The following is an 18066-nucleotide window of genomic DNA, read 5'->3' as shown; positions in this document are numbered from 1 at the left end:
GGTGATATTTCACTTTCGCAATTTTTATCACGCATTGATATTTGGATTGATATTCACGGCATATTATCGCTCTTTACACTGAGAAAATGACTCAAGCTACAATTAGCCTCGGTTATATGCATTTACTAACAAATGTGGATTAAGAGAATGCATGTGTATAGGTATTTTTTATTGAGCTGAGAAGGACTGGATGTGTTACAATGAATCTAGTGTTTTCTTATTTCAGTGCTTGCAATCTTTTGATTTTGAAATGTAAGATTCAGAATACATATTGTGTATGATCTGATTATATTCATTGTTAACATTAAAAGTTATATGTGAATATATTCAATTTATTAATAGATAAATTCATTCTGTTTTATGAGTATTTCTTGTGTAAACAGTATATTTAAGAGCAGTTATTAAATGTGAAATTTAACACACTAAATGCAAATTAGGGAATTACGAATGCAAATTAGTAAAGTTCACTTCTACATTGGCTATTATTATAGAACATCTTTTTCATATAGACTGCAATAAAAGGTGCTGACTTCTATTTACATATATAACTGGTGTAAATATTGTTCTCATACGCATAGTAAAGATTATGTAAAGATAGCATTTGAGCTGAGAACTTTTAGAAAAAATAGACGATGTACAGAAATTTGTACAGAAAATTGCGTGGCAAAATATTTTCAACCATCTTGCTTAAATCTTAAAGCGTGCGAAATGTCATGTGACATGACAGAAATATTACGCTCATTGGTCCATCCTAGAAGCCACTCCCTCGGTGGCTACACAGATGTGCACTTGTGAAATATGCATCCGGTTGTACAGACTTTACCCAAAGTCCAATCGAAACCTTACATGATTGCAGAATGTTAATGTAAAGAATACAGAGATTTTTAGGAGTCTGATATAAGAGTTATCCTAAACGAAAAAAATCACCACACGCAAACAGAGATGTATCATTGTAAAAATAGCGAAAACTTACTGTAGCGACACTACTTCGTATTTATTCATTGAAATCTCTCTGTCGAGTTTTTGGACTGAAAATGTTATCTCCTTTACCTATATGTATAGGCTGGCGGGTAGTAAAAGCACCGTTGCTTACTATGTTTCAAGATCTTACTATTTTTTCTATTTATAATAATTTTGTGAGAATTAAAGACTGCATGACATCAGAATAATTAATAAATACCTGTAATGTTGGTGTTGACACAAATGTTTTCGCATTCTCCTCTCTTCTCGAAGTTGTTCCCGTTTCCACGGCAGCCTCCGTAGATGAATGGCCTACATTCCTGTGTATCTTTGTTGAAGTAATATCTGGGAAAATATTCACGGCACGGGCCAGCTATACGTTTTAATCCGCAAACACCAGACCTGAAATTCTCTGGCTTTCCATCTGTTTGAAAAATTCATCCATAAATATTTCAGAAATGAGTTACTTTGCTATAAATACTTTTAGGTACAGATGTTCGTTATAAATACTTTTGGGTTCGCTATAAATATTTCGTTATAAATACTTTCTATTTCTAGGTTAGGCTCGCAATAAACGCGTTTAGGTATAAATTCTTCAGAAATTTTGTATTCATTAGAAGCAATATGCTGGGTTGTAAGATTAAAGATAAAAATTCAGCATTTCTCCGAAGTCCTCTCTCGAAACTCCATAGCGAAATTTTAATTAGACAAAACAGCAATGTTATTTTGACTCAGATTTGGACAGAACTATCGCTTTCACGTGTTATCAGGCATAGGTATCTCTCTTTTTCATGAATAACAATAGAAAAAAATGAAAAAATTGGGAGAGGGAGGCAGACAAGATAAAAAAAAGTAAAATCAAATCTCAAAGGATTCAGATTGTAATCTTCGCGCCAGAGGGTTTTATTTACGCTCTCACTGAACTCACAGTTTACCTCTCTGCTCCGGAACCTTATTCCTTCTTAACACAGCATTTTTTGGGGGGATTTTTTTAAACTTTGCTACTAGGTATCACTTTCTGAGCTCACAGTTTACCTCTCTGCTCTGAAACTCATTCCTACTAGCACAGCACTTTTTGGGTTTTTTTTTTTAACTTTGCTACTAAGTATTACTTTCTGAGCTCACAGTTTACCTCTCTGCTCTGGAAGAACTCATTCCTACAAACACAGCACATATGGGGGGGGAGTTTAACTTTGCTACTAAGTATCACTTTCTGAGCTCACAGTTTACCTCTCTGCTCTGGAACTCACCTCTCTGCTCTGGAACTCATTCCTACTAACACAGCACTTTTAGGGCTTTTTTTTTTAACTTTCCTACTAAGTATCACTTTCTAAGCTCACAGTTTACCTCTCTGCTCTGAAACTCACACAGCACTACTAACACAGCACTTTTACGGCTTTTCTTTTAACTTTGCTACTAAGTATCACTTTCTGAGCTCACAGTTTACTTCTCTGCTCTGAAACTCATTCCTACTAACACAGCACTTTTAGGGCTTTTTTTTTTTTAACTTTCCTACTAAGTATCACTTTCTAAGCTCACAGTTTACCTCTCTGCTCTGAAACTCACACAGCACTACTAACACAGCACTTTTACGGCTTTTTTTTTAACTTTGCTACTAAGTATCACTTTCTGAGCTCACAGTTTACCTCTCTGCTCTGGAACTCATTCCTACTAACACGGCATTTTTTGGGGGAGATCTTTTTTAACTTTGCTACTAAGTATTACTTTTTTGAGCTCACAGTTTATCTCTCTGCTCTGAAGCTCATTCCTACTAACACAGCACTTTTAGGGGTTTTTTTTTAACTTTGCTACTAAGTATCACTTTCTGAGCTCACAGTTTGCGTCTCTGCTCTGGAACTCATTTCTACTGACACAGCACTTTTGGGGTTTTTTTTAACTTTGCTACTAAGTATCACTTTCTGAGCTCACAGTTTACCTCTCTGCTCTGGAACTCATTCCTACTAACACAGCACTTTTAGGTTTTTTTTTTAACTTTGCTACTAAGTACCACTTTCTGAGCTCACAGTTTACGTCTCTGCTCTGGAACTCATTCCTACTAACACAGCACGTTTTGGGTTTTTTTTAACTTTGCTACTAAGTATTACTTTCTGAGCTCAGAGTTTACCTCACTGCTCCGGAACTCATTCCTACTAACACAGCCTTTTTCGGGCCGGGGGGATCTTTTTTAACTTTGCTACTAAGTATTACTTTCTGAGCTCACAAGTTACCTCTCTGCTCTGGAACTCACCTCTCTGCTCTGGAACTCATTCCTACTAACACAGCACTTTTAGGGCTTTTTTTTTTAACTTTCCTACTAAGTATCACTTTCTAAGCTCACAGTTTACCTCTCTGCTCTGAAACTCACACAGCACTACTAACACAGCACTTTTACGGCTTTTCTTTTAACTTTGCTACTAAGTATCACTTTCTGAGCTCACAGTTTACTTCTCTGCTCTGAAACTCATTCCTACTAACACAGCACTTTTAGGGCTTTTTTTTTTTAACTTTCCTACTAAGTATCACTTTCTAAGCTCACAGTTTACCTCTCTGCTCTGAAACTCACACAGCACTACTAACACAGCACTTTTACGGCTTTTTTTTTAACTTTGCTACTAAGTATCACTTTCTGAGCTCACAGTTTACCTCTCTGCTCTGGAACTCATTCCTACTAACACGGCATTTTTTGGGGGAGATCTTTTTTAACTTTGCTACTAAGTATTACTTTTTTGAGCTCACAGTTTATCTCTCTGCTCTGAAGCTCATTCCTACTAACACAGCACTTTTAGGGGTTTTTTTTTAACTTTGCTACTAAGTATCACTTTCTGAGCTCACAGTTTGCGTCTCTGCTCTGGAACTCATTTCTACTGACACAGCACTTTTGGGGTTTTTTTTAACTTTGCTACTAAGTATCACTTTCTGAGCTCACAGTTTACCTCTCTGCTCTGGAACTCATTCCTACTAACACAGCACTTTTAGGTTTTTTTTTTAACTTTGCTACTAAGTACCACTTTCTGAGCTCACAGTTTACGTCTCTGCTCTGGAACTCATTCCTACTAACACAGCACGTTTTGGGTTTTTTTTAACTTTGCTACTAAGTATTACTTTCTGAGCTCAGAGTTTACCTCACTGCTCCGGAACTCATTCCTACTAACACAGCCTTTTTCGGGCCGGGGGGATCTTTTTTAACTTTGCTACTAAGTATTACTTTCTGAGCTCACAAGTTACCTCTCTGCTCTGGAACTCATTCCTACTAACACAGCACGTTTTGGGTTTTTTTTAACTTTGCTACTAAGTATCACTTTCTGAGCTCACAGTTTACCTCTCTGCTCTGGAACTCATTTCTTAAAACACAGCACATTTGGGGGGGGGGTTAACTTTGCTACTAAGTATCACTTTCTGAGCTCACAATTTACCTCTCTGCTCTGGAACTCATTCCTACTAACACAGCACTTTTTGGGTTTTTTTTTTAACTTTGCTACTAAGTATTACTTTCTGAGCTCAGAGTTTACCTCACTGCTCCGGAACTCATTCCTACTAACACAGCCTTTTTCGGGCCGGGGGGGATCTCTTTTAACTTTGCTACTAAGTATCACTTTCTGAGCTCACAGTTTACCTCTCTGCTCTGGAACTCATTCCTACTAACACGGCATTTTTTGGGGGAGATCTTTTTTAACTTTGCTACTAAGTATTACTTTTTGAGCTCACAGTTTATCTCTCTGCTCTGAAGCTCATTCCTACTAACACAGCACTTTTAGGGTTTTTTTTTTAACTTTGCTACTAAGTATCACTTTCTGAGCTCACAGTTTGCGTCTCTGCTCTGGAACTCATTTCTACTGACACAGCACTTTTGGGGTTTTTTTTAACTTTGCTACTAAGTATCACTTTCTGAGCTCACAGTTTACCTCTCTGCTCTGGAACTCATTCCTACTAACACAGCACTTTTAGGTTTTTTTTTTAACTTTGCTACTAAGTACCACTTTCTGAGCTCACAGTTTACGTCTCTGCTCTGGAACTCATTCCTACTAACACAGCACGTTTTGGGTTTTTTTTTAACTTTGCTACTAAGTATCACTTTCTGAGCTCACAGTTTACCTCTCTGCTCTGGAACTCATTTCTTAAAACACAGCACATTTTGGGGGGTTAACTTTGCTACTAAGTATCACTTTCTGAGCTCACAATTTACCTCTCTGCTCTGGAACTCATTCCTACTAACACAGCACTTTTTGGGTTTTTTTTTAACTTTGCTACTAAGTATTACTTTCTGAGCTCAGAGTTTACCTCACTGCTCCGGAACTCATTCCTACTAACACAGCCTTTTTCGGGCCGGGGGGATCTTTTTTAACTTTGCTACTAAGTATCACTTTCTGAGCTCACAGTTTACCTCTCTGCTCTGGAACTCATTCCTACTAACACGGCATTTTTGGGGGGAGATCTTTTTTAACTTTGCTACTAAGTATTACTTTTTGAGCTCACAGTTTATCTCTCTGCTCTGAAGCTCATTCCTACTAACACAGCACTTTTAGGAGTTTTTTTTTTAACTTTGCTACTAAGTATCACTTTCTGAGCTCACAGTTTGCGTCTCTGCTCTGGAACTCATTTCTACTGACACAGCACTTTTGGGGTTTTTTTTAACTTTGCTACTAAGTATCACTTTCTGAGCTCACAGTTTACCTCTCTGCTCTGGAACTCATTCCTACTAACACAGCACTTTTAGGTTTTTTTTAACTTTGCTACTAAGTACCACTTTCTGAGCTCACAGTTTACCTCTCTGCTCTGGAACTCATTCCTACAAACACAGCACATTTGGGGGTGGTTAACTTTGCTACTAAGTATCACTTTCTGAGCTCACAGTTTACCTCTCTGCTCTGAAACTCATTCCTGCTAACACAGCACTTTTTGGGTTTTTTTTTAACTTTGCTACTAAGTATTACTTCCTGAGCTCACAGTTTACCTCTCTGGTCTGAAGCTCATTCCTACTAACACAGCACTTTTAGGTTTTTTTTTTAACTTTGCTACTAAGTACCACTTTCTGAGCTCACAGTTTACGTCTCTGCTCTGGAACTCATTCCTACTAACACAGCACATTTTGGGTTTTTCTTTAACTTTGCTACTAAGTATCACTTTCTGAGCTCACAGTTTACCTCTCTGCTCTGGAACTCATTTCTACAAACAGAGCACATTTGGGGGGGGGTTAACTTTGCTACTAAGTATCACTTTCTGAGCTCACAATTTACCTCTCTGCTCTGGAACTCATTCCTACTAACACAGCACTTTTTGTTTTTTTTTTTAACTTTGCTACTAAGTATTACTTTCTGAGCTCAGAGTTTACCTCACTGCTCCGGAACTCATTCCTACTAACACAGCCTTTTTCGGGCCGGGGGGGATCTTTTTTAACTTTGCTACTAAGTATCACTTTCTGAGCTCACAGTTTACCTCTCTGCTCTGAAGCTCATTCCTACTAACACAGCACTTTTAGGGGTTTTTTTTTAACTTTGCTACTAAGTATCACTTTCTGAGCTCACAGTTTGCGTCTCTGCTCTGGAACTCATTTCTACTGACACAGCACTTTTGGGGTTTTTTTCAACTTTGCTACTAAGTATTACTTCCTGAGCTCACAGTTTACCTCTCTCGTCTGAAGCTCATTCCTACTAACACAGCACTTTTAGGTTTTTTTTTTAACTTTGCTACTAAGTACCACTTTCTGAGCTCACAGTTTACGTCTCTGCTCTGGAACTCATTCCTACTAACACAGCACGTTTTGGGTTTTTTTTAACTTTGCTACTAAGTATCACTTTCTGAGCTCACAGTTTACCTCTCTGCTCTGGAACTCATTTCTACAAACACAGCACATTTGGGGGGGGTTAACTTTGCTACTAAGTATCACTTTCTGAGCTCACAATTTACCTCTCTGCTCTGGAACTCATTCCTACTAACACAGCACTTTTTGGGTTTTTTTTTTTATTTTTGCTACTAAGTATTACTTTCTGAGCTCAGAGTTTACCTCACTGCTCCGGAACTCATTCCTACTAACACAGCCTTTTTCGGGCCGGGGGGATCTTTTTAACTTTGCTACTAAGTATTACTTTCTGAGCTCACAAGTTACCTCTCTGCTCTGGAACTCATTCCTACTAACACAGAATTTTTTGGGGAGGGCTTTTCTAACTTTCCTACAAAATATTATTTTCTGAGCACCTAAATCAACAAAAAAATCCGACATCAAAGTTTTAAAAGAAGCCTCATTGTAAAAGGTTAAGTTTTGCCATACATGTTTCTATTTTTTTTTTCAGCCTTTTCTAGGGTTATCATACCAATACTGAGTTTCCGAACAAGGTGACTTACACAAATACTTTGTCTTTTAAAATTTATTAAATATCGTTTTCTTCGTACCTACACCACATAAAACTCAAAATCATTCGAATTCCTCATAAGACCATGCTGAGAGGTCTTTCCTGCGAAGCGTGTCTTATACACATGGATGACATCGACATCGTCGGGAAATGTTTTGAAGAGCATTTAAAAAATATTAGGAAGGTGCTTCAGAAATTGAAGGAAGCTAATTTAAAATTAACTAAATCCAAATGTAAATTTTTAATAAAGAAGTGACTTACATTTGATATGTCATGTCATCTCTGCCGTAGATATGTTTACGAATCCAGAAAAATTGCGATCATTTAAAGACTGGAGACGGATCAAAAATATTCGTCAGCTGAGGAGTTTCTTCACGATTTGCGCCTACTATAAGAGATTTTTGAAGGATTTTTCTTTCATTACAACAATCCTTCATAAGCCTACAGAGCAAACAAAAGTTCTTGTAAACAAAAGAATGTGAGGATGCATTGAACAAATTTAAGGAAACTTTAACATCTGCGAAAATCTTGACGTATCCTCATCTCAAGAAACCATTAATTCTTGACACAGATACGAGCTATCAGAGTATCGTCGCTGTTTGGTTCCAAGAAATAAATGGTCGAGAATGTGCCGTGGCATATTGGAGCCTTTTCCCAATTCAATTATATTTTCCCAATTCATGGTATAACATATTTCTGATTCTTTGTTCAATATGTTCCAATTTATGTCTCAATATATTCCTAATTCATAGTTCAACATTCCTTATCCAGTTTTTAACATATTGCCAATTCACGGCTCGATGTGTTACCAAATAATGGTTCAATCAAAGAACCAAATAATGAAAGCCCATTTGTTCATTTTTTGACTGCAACTTTGCAATGCAATAATTGTTGAAATCTTCATTCACATTTTTTAGTTACATTTTTAACAGCGCATTCTTACTCTCAATGACTCATGAATATTCCATTTGTTCAGCGTAATAAGACCCAGCCCTGAATTATTGGAATAAACAGGCAGTGCTAAAGAATTAAAGCTTCTTTACTTGCTAAGGCAGATAAAAATCAAATTAACAGATCTGCCAGAATTTTTTTATATTGCATTGTTAATTATTTCATTGTTTTTTCTAGCACAAACATTAATTTAATTGTCATCACTTTGTCACTTTGTCATCACTACTGCTTTAATTCCTTTCTTCATTTGTGATGCATGTATATCATCACAAACTTTGTACATATGTAAATAATTTTAGTGAAATTCTATGTGAAATTATACGAATTTTGTACATATGTAAATAATTTTACTGAAATTATATGTGAAACAGTAGTATTTTTTTATATAATGTAACTGAAAAATCTAAAGTGGCGATGCTTTGCCAGAAAAGTAAGAATATAGGGGCAAGACTATTTAACATTGCGTAAATGGATATCTTGCTAAATTGACGAGATATCGCCAAGCTGGCGATGGCTTTGGCGACTGAATTTTTTCGCCAGATTTTGCCAAAAGTCGTCAAACTTAGAGACATTTTGATCCGGCCACTGTATAATTGTAATAGGTATTGTAATTTAATAACTGTAATTAATCTATACATGCAACTGTAATCATATCCGGCCTTTAAATGTAACTGACCGTAATATCTTCCAGTAATTTCGAGAAATAGAATTTATGTATATTCAAAATTGACTGTAGTCAAATACTCAAAATTTTTCTGCATTAGTGATATTGTGTATTTGTAATTTTATGCCACCTGTTTAATTGCATTTCGTTTTGTTTAGATATTTTTTTATTTTTGTATAGAATATTCTAAGTTGCAAAATTAAAAAGAAAAGAATTATTAGAAATTTTTAAAAAAATTGCAGAATTATTTTTTATTCGTTTGAACTGTATTGTTATTTTATAATTTGGGGACAAATAAAAGTGGCGCATTTTTACCTGACACCGCTCTAACAGAACAGTACCCAAAAAACTTTCTCTTTTTAATTATCCTCCTCACTAATTACATAACTTTTGTAGTGATGAAAATTTCGTCCTTTTGACACCTGACTGCAAATGTTTCTGATATATAATATATACGCAACATCTGCAATCTTTACAGATTTTTGATAACATTTAATACAATTATATTCACAGTTATATTTTCAAATTATATGTAACCACAATAACATAGAATTTCACTTATCTGTACATCGAGAATAAGTCCAGTGTATTTCTCGAAACTTGAGGAAACTTTTGTAATTTTAATACCTCAAACTTAAACATAGGATTCCTCATTTTCTATAACGCAGTAAACTGAGAAATCTTCATAATATCCTTAGCGTATTTCATTTCATCCAAGCTAAAACTCAAATTACTTAACGTAATACAATCTCAAAATGAATTGGCTGCAATAAAAAACCAAATGTACGGAATATCATCCGCTGTTGCCATTCAAGCCATGCGTAATGTTTTCTACTACATTACTTTTCTTTTTTGAAAGCTCGGGCAAAACATTCTGTAGCTATGGTTACTGCAGTTGTTTCGCCTAGCTTATTCTCTTAAAATGGAGAGGCACAATAATTTTAATCAACATTTCCTGAGTGTTTTTTAAATCTTGTTCTTTAGAAAACAGCAATTTTAACTTCGAAATCCATTACTATATTATTCTATGTTAATGCTTCTCAAATATTTTAGGCACACCGTCTGCAAAACATTTTCAGAAGAAAATTATCTAATACTAAAGCAGTTATAAATAAGCGTAGTGTGGCGAAATGGCCCTGATAAAATAAAAGTCCACTTCGCCGGGTTTAAAATACTACGGTGTTTATTTTTACGCAAAGAATACGAAAACGTAGATAGAACAGACTCACATCCTTATTAACATTTTTAAACTCATCTGCCAGATAGAATATTCTAAGTAAACAGTATAATTTCTGTTGCCATTCCAAAAAGGTAAATAGAAAACGATATAACTGTATTCATTTTCAACATTCTCCCACGTTTCAAAATGGGGATTTTGTAACATCAATATAACTTAAAGTTCTAAACTAAAATTTAAATGGATTTTGAAAATCAATAAAGTTCATATAGTTCAAAATTCTGAATAAATTATATGAATTTATTCAGAATTTTGTCCACTGATTTTGTGATTTATTCAATTTTGTGAATTGTGAATATTCAATTTTGTCAATTTTGTGAATTTATTCAGAATTAAGTCCAGTTTTTTTGGAGAATGTACTTCTCTACCAAGACGAGTTTTTCTAAAACATCTTGAATTACTTATTTCCTGTTCTTTGATAGGTTGAAACTTTTCATCGTTTTGTTAAATTTGATTGTCTCCTACAATATTCCCCATGAAAGGGAGTTTATCTGAATTATTGTTTAGTTCGAAAGGAAAGAGGCGTTGAACTGGCCTGAGTTCAACTCCAGAGGAAGTTTTTAGCTTCACAAGACGCGGGATATTATCTTTCCTTGGGAACAGCTCAAGTACTCGACCCAGCAACATCCAGTCTATTCGTTTCTTGTTATCATTTCCGATGAGAACAATGCAATTCACTTTAATTATTCCTTTTACCCTTTGCAATGTTTCGGAGAAAGCCTAGATATTCCTTCTTAAAAAGATTTCCATCTTTCTATTATGCTCATAGAATTAAGGTTTATCTAAATCATACACATTACTGCCAATTAAGTTTTGTAGGAACATAGAAGGTTTTAACGGTGACATATCATCACCTTCCTCCGACAGGTAAGTCAAAGGTCTGTTGTTCATTAGGCTTTCACATTCTCACAAGAGGGTTAGAAATTCTTTATATCCTAAATAAGCGTGTCTTAAATTTTTTTTCGGAAGGAGATCCTTTAAAATTCTTATTAACCTCTTCCAAAATCCTCCCCACCATGACGCTGTGGGAGGATTGAATTTCCATTTTATTTTCATTAAGGCACACCCGCTTTCGATATCAGCCCAATCCAACCTACGAAATTTGAACCACTGTCCGAGTATATGCCTTCAACTCGAATTCTTCCTGAAATAAAATGTCTAAATGAATCTATAAAAACGTTTGTGCTCAAAGAAGTGATTAATTCAAGATGAACAGCTCTAAAAACTGCACACGTGAAAATTACTATCCAAGCCTTTAAATTCCCTTTCAAGAAAAATAGGCCGGCGAGATCGATTCCTTTCACTTCAAAAGTTTTGAGCATTTTTGTCCTGCCTTCAGGTGAAGGAGGAAATGGTACTTCTAAGGCCTTGACAGTATATCTCTGGCATGTGACACATCCTTTTACCACAGAACGTACAGTTTTTCTGCCTTTGATAATCCAAACTCTCAAAATCATTAGAAGTGTTTGAGTTCCAGCATGTTTATGTTCTAAGTGTAACTGCTCGATCATTCTTTCTACAATTACATTTTTGGAAGGTAGTAATATAGGGAATGTATATTTCAGCAAATCTGAAGAATTATGAATTTAAAACTAGAGATTTCATTCTTAAAATTCCATTTTCATCAACGAATATCTGAAGATTTTTCAGATCAGACTTTTTCGTTTTTCTTCAAAAGCATTCTTTTGTATTAAAAAAAAAAATAAAGTTTTTTCGGCTTTCTTGAATTCTTCAGCGGATATAGTAGCCAAACGATTTGCATTTTTCATATAAGTGGGTTGGAATCTTAATACCCAAGAAATAGTTTGTACAATCATAGAATATTTCGAAAATTCGAAATACTGGAGAAAAGTTTAGCTCGAATTGTTTCAACCGTTGAATTCTTCGCCGAAATGACAGTTCGACGTCATTCTTCATCGATTTTTTTTCATATCAAAGTCAGGATCATTTGAAGGCCAAGTTTCTGGAGGTTTCTTCAGAAATTCAGTTCCTGTCCACCAATGGGATTTTAGGATTTGCAATGGATAGCATCCTCTTGACAATAACTCAGCAGGGTAAATCGGTTTTCTACAAAAACAGACCAATTATTTCGCTTCTTTAGCCATGCTAAAACCACTGAAGGGTCTGACCAAAAATAAGTCTTCGTATTTATACAATTCAAGCTTTTAATAGCCAAATGATATAATCTTACAACCAGAAGTGCGGCCATGAATTCCAACCGCGGTAAAATGATCTCATTCAATCGTGTAAATTGGGGTTTTGCTAGGACAAGACTCAAGTAAACTTCTTCATGTTCTTCCGTTCTTAAAAATATACAGGCACCTTCAGATTGCTGGATAAGCTAGTTTAATTTCATTCTTCAGATTTGCTGGATAAGCTAGTTTACTTGCATTGCAGAAGACGTGTAAAGAGCTTGTTGTATTAATGAAAATTCTTCTTGGTATTCGGCAGTCATTCAAAAAATGTACTTCTGTAGACCATTTACTGAATTCTTTCTGAATGTCTTCTGGTAGTTCCTCGTCCCAGTCAGACTTTAATTTCCAAGTCTTCTGCAAAATAATCTTTAGAATAAGAAGAGCTGGTGAAGAAACCCCTATAGGATCAAAAACTTTCTGAATGCATGTAAAGAGGATTCGTCTTGTTGGAGCTTCAGACCAAAATACTACTCAGCATCCCAATTTATCGGATGGGCAGTACCACTGAAGACAGAGCACATTTTCTGGACTCTCATTCAAGTCTAAACTACTTTTCCAACCTCTAAGGTTGAACCCAGCTGTAGACATCAGTTCTAAGTCTTCATTAATGTGTGATTCCATTTTTCTTCTTGAAAAACACCAGTAAGATAGAATGTACCTTTTAACTTTTTTGTGATCTTGCTTAAATGTTCAGGTGGATTTTCTAACAAATTATTTAGGCATGCTGAAAGAAGAAATGGAGAACAGCAAACACCAAAAACTACTCTGCGGTGCCTAAATTCAACAATATTTCCTTTCTTCCACCAGAAGAAGCGTAGGAAATCTTTATCTGCTGGATCAGTTTCAATTTGTAGAAATGCCTTTTCTATATCAGAAGATAAAACGATTGCATAAATCCTAAAATTAGTTAAAACTATCGGAATTGAATCTAGTAAATTTGGTCCAGCTTCCAGACAATCATTCAGAGAAGATGCATTTTCATCCTTGTTTGATGCATCAAATACTGGCCTAATTTTTGTAGTACTACATTCTTTAAAAACAGCTCTGTGTGGTAAATAATGGGTCCTTTCATTTGCATTTGTTTCCGGTACAATTTCAATTATTCCCATTTTCCACCAGACTTTAATTACATCGTCATATTCTTGAAACTTGTCTAGTTTCTTCAATTTCTTCAATGCATTCTGGAGTCCTTTTTCAGCACCCTTAAGATTAGATTGTAAGCAAGGGCAATCATCAATCCATGGAAGACGTACTACATAACGACCTGGAGCTTCATTTCGTTTGGTAGTATTCTCAAAAAATTTCACGACTTCTTTATCTTTTTCCTCCTGTGTCTTTCAACAGGATCTGAAATGCTTAGTGTTTCTAACTTCCAAAATTTCGATGTTTCGATAGAGCATTTCATTGAAATAAATAAACAGGAAAAAATAGACGTAGGGTCGTAACTACTACCTAAGAGTATGCAACCTAAAGTGGTTCTGACAGCCACTAAATGCTTTTCAACAGAAACCACCTCAGGCGTTACAATCTTCACCCAAACGTCTGCGCCTAATAATACCTGGATATCTTCCGAATAATGATTATCTTTTAAATAATCACTTATCTCAATTCCTTTACTTTTAAGAATTTGATAAACCTTCTCATTTTTAAATCTTGGTATGTTAGTACAAATTTGATCAGATCCAATAACCTCAACTTCAAAAACAGTTTGAGAATCAAGGCTTGATAACCTAGTTTTGTACATATCATGTGTTGAGAACGGAATCTTCTTAGCACCGAACAATATTTGCGATAAAATTACCTTGCCCTGTGGTATCAAATTAAATTCTTTTGCAATCGAGTTCTTATTATAACTTTTCTGAGAGCTTGAATCACATAATACTCTCATTGGATATGTTTTATTATCAACAACAATATGTGCAATTAGAGTTTGTAAATATGAAACGGAATACTTATATGAAATACATAAAGTTCTAACTACTTCTGATTCATTTTCATTCTGAGACGTTTTATCATTTTCATAGTTTCTAATTTTGGAACATATTATAGAATATTTCTAAACTTTACATAACGCACATCTTGCAAAAACTCGACATTTTGAACTTATATGACCCGTTCTTAAACATTTAAAACAGACACCTTTCTACTTTAGTATTTTATTACGTTCATCAATTGAAGAATGAGCAAGCTGTAGCACGGTCTTGGGAATTATGACTTTTTCTATCACAAAATATGATAAATCTTTCTTTAATTCGAGAATTCTTTGTTGAAACTAAGACAGCAGCCGTAAGGATATCTTTATTTCTGCTGTTAATTCTCGAATTACCTCTTGTTTCGCCGTTAAAAGGAAATTTTCTTTCATCATTAAAAGAACCTTTTCTAAGTTTTAATCTTTCCCCACCTTCTTCTATTTTAAAAAATTCCAATAACTCGCATAAACAATCAGGATTTTTAGTCGAAGCCTTTTTAGTTACCCGGTGTCTTTCCCAGATCTTAAAAATGTTTTCTGGAATAGCTGACTCAAATAATGGGAAAAGCATCGCTGCTTATTTTTCTTTAGTTACGCCTAAAGATTCTAAAGCACGTAACTGTGTTTCTAGTTTGTCACAGAGCTGCAAAATTGGAATATTTTTTCCTTTTAGTAGAACTAGAGACAATAATTCACGAACATAGAATTCTATTAAAAATTCTTCCTTCCCATATCTGGATTTTAAAAGCGCTATAGCTTTCGCATAATTTTCTTTTGACGATGGGAAACATTCGATTAATTTTTGCGCTGGTGACCCAGGTTTCATACTACGTCTCAAATATTCAAATTTATCTTCATCTGATAAAGAATGATCATTATGAATTTTAGTAAACTGTCCCCAGTTTCATAATCTCCATCAATCAAATTTTGTTAATTCTATCTTAAGCAATTTTATCTGAGTTTTGAACCCAGTCTGACATACAGCTTCAACATCTGAGAGTACTGTTTCAGTTTTAAGAAATCTTAATTCGTACTCACCGCATTTCGCCATTTCTTCTTCCACCTTATCTTCTGTCACATTTTTATCTTTCAGAAGTTCTTCTAAATGAGTGGAATTTAGAGCATTAATCCTTTCATATTTTATTTTTAAAGCTTCAAATCTTGCTTTCAGTTCTGTTTTATCCCCTCTACTAGAGATAAGTTCTTCTAAACTATTTGCTTCAACTGTGAACAAACGCCGAAGAACCCGTCGTTCTGTCGTATTCATAATCTTAAATCACAGTTTTTAATCAGAAATGAAACTTAACACCGTAGTTCAATTTATGACTGTTACTTAAAAGTCCCTGTTCCGAGTGCCAAAATGTGGCGAAATGGCCCTGATAATAAAAAATCCACTTCGGCGGGTTAAAATACTACGCTGTTTATTTTTAAGCAAAGAATACGAAAATATAGATAGAACAGACTCACATCTTTATTAACCTTTTTAAACTCATCTGCCAGATAGAATATTCTAAGTAAACAATATAATTTCTGTTGCTATTCCAAAAAAGGTAAATATAAAACGATATAACTGCATTCATTTTCAACACGTACAGTTATGGTAATATTTATTGATTGAGAATTATACATTTACGTTTATACATGAATATATGTACAAAAATATAGTAAGGAAAAGAGTATATTAAAACGCTTTCGGGGCCCATCAAATTTTGTTTCATGATTTATCCACAGATCGCAACTCAAAATTTGAAAATCTCTGCACTGGATTACTTTGAGATCATCTCTTAAGGAATATCGTTTCCTCAAACAGTACTTCTTAAAACATGTTACAGAATGTTCAAGCAAATTCATTGAATTCATTTCTGGCTTGGAAACACGTAGTATTAATTTGTTTCTTTAAAAGTCACTCTTGAAAATGGCGCTAACGAAAGAGCGCAGCAGACGAATTATGATTTGAGAGTATAAAAATGGCAATAGGGCGATTGGTGCTACAAAACTTATGGAGAAGGTTTATGACAAATATGCTTTGGATATCGCTGGTGCCAATGACAGTTTTCTAAATTTCTATAAAATTAAAGAAGCTTGAAACAAGCCAGCCACTACGAGCGCTCTTTCCTTCTTGATAATAATGTGTTGAAAGCTGCAGTTAAAGGAAATCCCTATGTGTTGAAATGTTACGTTTTAAGAATTGCAGAACATTGCACAAATGTTACATTTTAGGGGATGTTACATAAAAAAATAAATGCAAGCAGAAGCAACCAAGAAAATAATTTTGCAGAACTTTACAAACATATCTTACGATCTGCTAGAAGAAGAGATTTTAAACTACTTTTTATTTCACGCACATTATTTTGCAGCTATATATTCAGGCATCTGTTTGTTTGTTCATTTGAATGCGGCGAACTTTGCCACTAGGCCCAAGATTCGATGTCTTCCTGAAATAACTTTGTAAAACCAACTACAACATTCATGTCAGACATAGGGAAAATCACAAAAGTTCGCGCTGAAAGGCAGTTCGTGCATCAAGATTGAGACCCAGGATGAATTACTTTTGTTCAACTGCTTTATCCACTCTGCTACTCGTATGCGCTTGTAAAGAGTAACAATATTGTTTTTATTAGGAATGCAGATAGTTATTTCCATATTTTTGAGTAAGTTGTAAAATGTGAATATTTTTTTTTTCGCGGAACGCAGGGGTATAAGTGTCCTCAATCTTTTGCGAATCTAGCGACAGAAAAAAAATTAAATTAAGAAATGTTCTCTATAATAATTCCAAATCTGTTATGTGATTTGTTACGCTTCATGTAGCGTATCTTGAATACAAATGTTTAGTTACGTTTATATTTGAAATTGTATCCTTTCATTCCATCGGTGGTTTTTGTTGCCATGTTGAATTCGAAAAAACACAGAACTTTATCTCCTTCTAATGCTGTATGAAGCATATCAATTTACATTACATTTAACAGAACTTTTGCGATTTACGTTAATACCTGGTTGAACTCTTTCTCTCCTTATTCCTCTTCACTCCCTCACAAACCTTTTATTAATAATATACAAACTTTATTATATAGTTTAACTTTTATGGCTTTAGTGTAGAATTGGGTGCTCCTTCGATTGGCGACATTTTTAAAAAAATTTTGGCGATGAAACCTCACTTCTGGTTACCACGATAGTTTTAACTTTGTTTTAGCTTCGCGATTTTATTTAAATGAAAATAGATTGATGTGTACATGGACATATTTAAGACAGTGCGCAATGCCTAGTTTGTGCAATTCTACGATGTTTTTTTAAGTAAAAACAGATCGATGTGTACATGGACACAGATCTTATGCAATTCTTCGACTTCTTATTTTGGTTTTGTGTAGCGGCCATCTTGAAATCGTGAGTTCCTGGCGCCGAGCTTATTGTCAAAAAAGAATCGCCAATAAACAAGGGGCATCCAATTGTAAACTTTTACCCCTTTTATTAATAATATACGGACAGCGCAGCGCCTTTTACAACGTTCTCCACCAAGAACGCTGTTCATCTAACGTAAAAATGAAGCACTTTGGAATATCGAACATCTTACTGAGTTCTCAGATATAGTCGGTAATTGATGGAGACAGAAAAATTTAAATAAGTCTCTTGTAAACCATTTGGTACGCTGATAATTGAAATCTAGCATACTGATTGGTCAGTCGATTTGCTACCAGCGACGACGGCAACTAATCTGTGTGTATAAAAATGTTTTGCTGCTCACGTAG

The 18066-nt window shown here is 34.9% G+C and overlaps 1 protein-coding gene across 2 annotated transcripts in view; it reads right to left on the bottom strand.

The window, feature by feature from the left end:
* The window catches only part of LOC118201179 (uncharacterized), a 96050-nt gene that overhangs the window by 71962 nt on the left and 6022 nt on the right, over positions 1 to 18066 (bottom strand). For both annotated transcript variants that reach the window (XM_085826795.1, XM_085826793.1), the window contains exon 2: positions 1181 to 1384. In XM_085826795.1, the coding sequence (XP_085682921.1) occupies positions 1181 to 1384 (204 nt within the window). The remainder of the gene's footprint in view (positions 1 to 1180; positions 1385 to 18066) is intronic.

The sequence above is a fragment of the Stegodyphus dumicola genome, chromosome 11 (genome assembly GCF_044657685.1).
Source record: "Stegodyphus dumicola isolate Sdum_Otavi_A_Nest chromosome 11, ASM4465768v1".
Taxonomy (NCBI): Eukaryota; Metazoa; Arthropoda; class Arachnida; order Araneae; family Eresidae; genus Stegodyphus; species Stegodyphus dumicola.
This window is presented reverse-complemented; position numbering and strand designations above follow the sequence as displayed.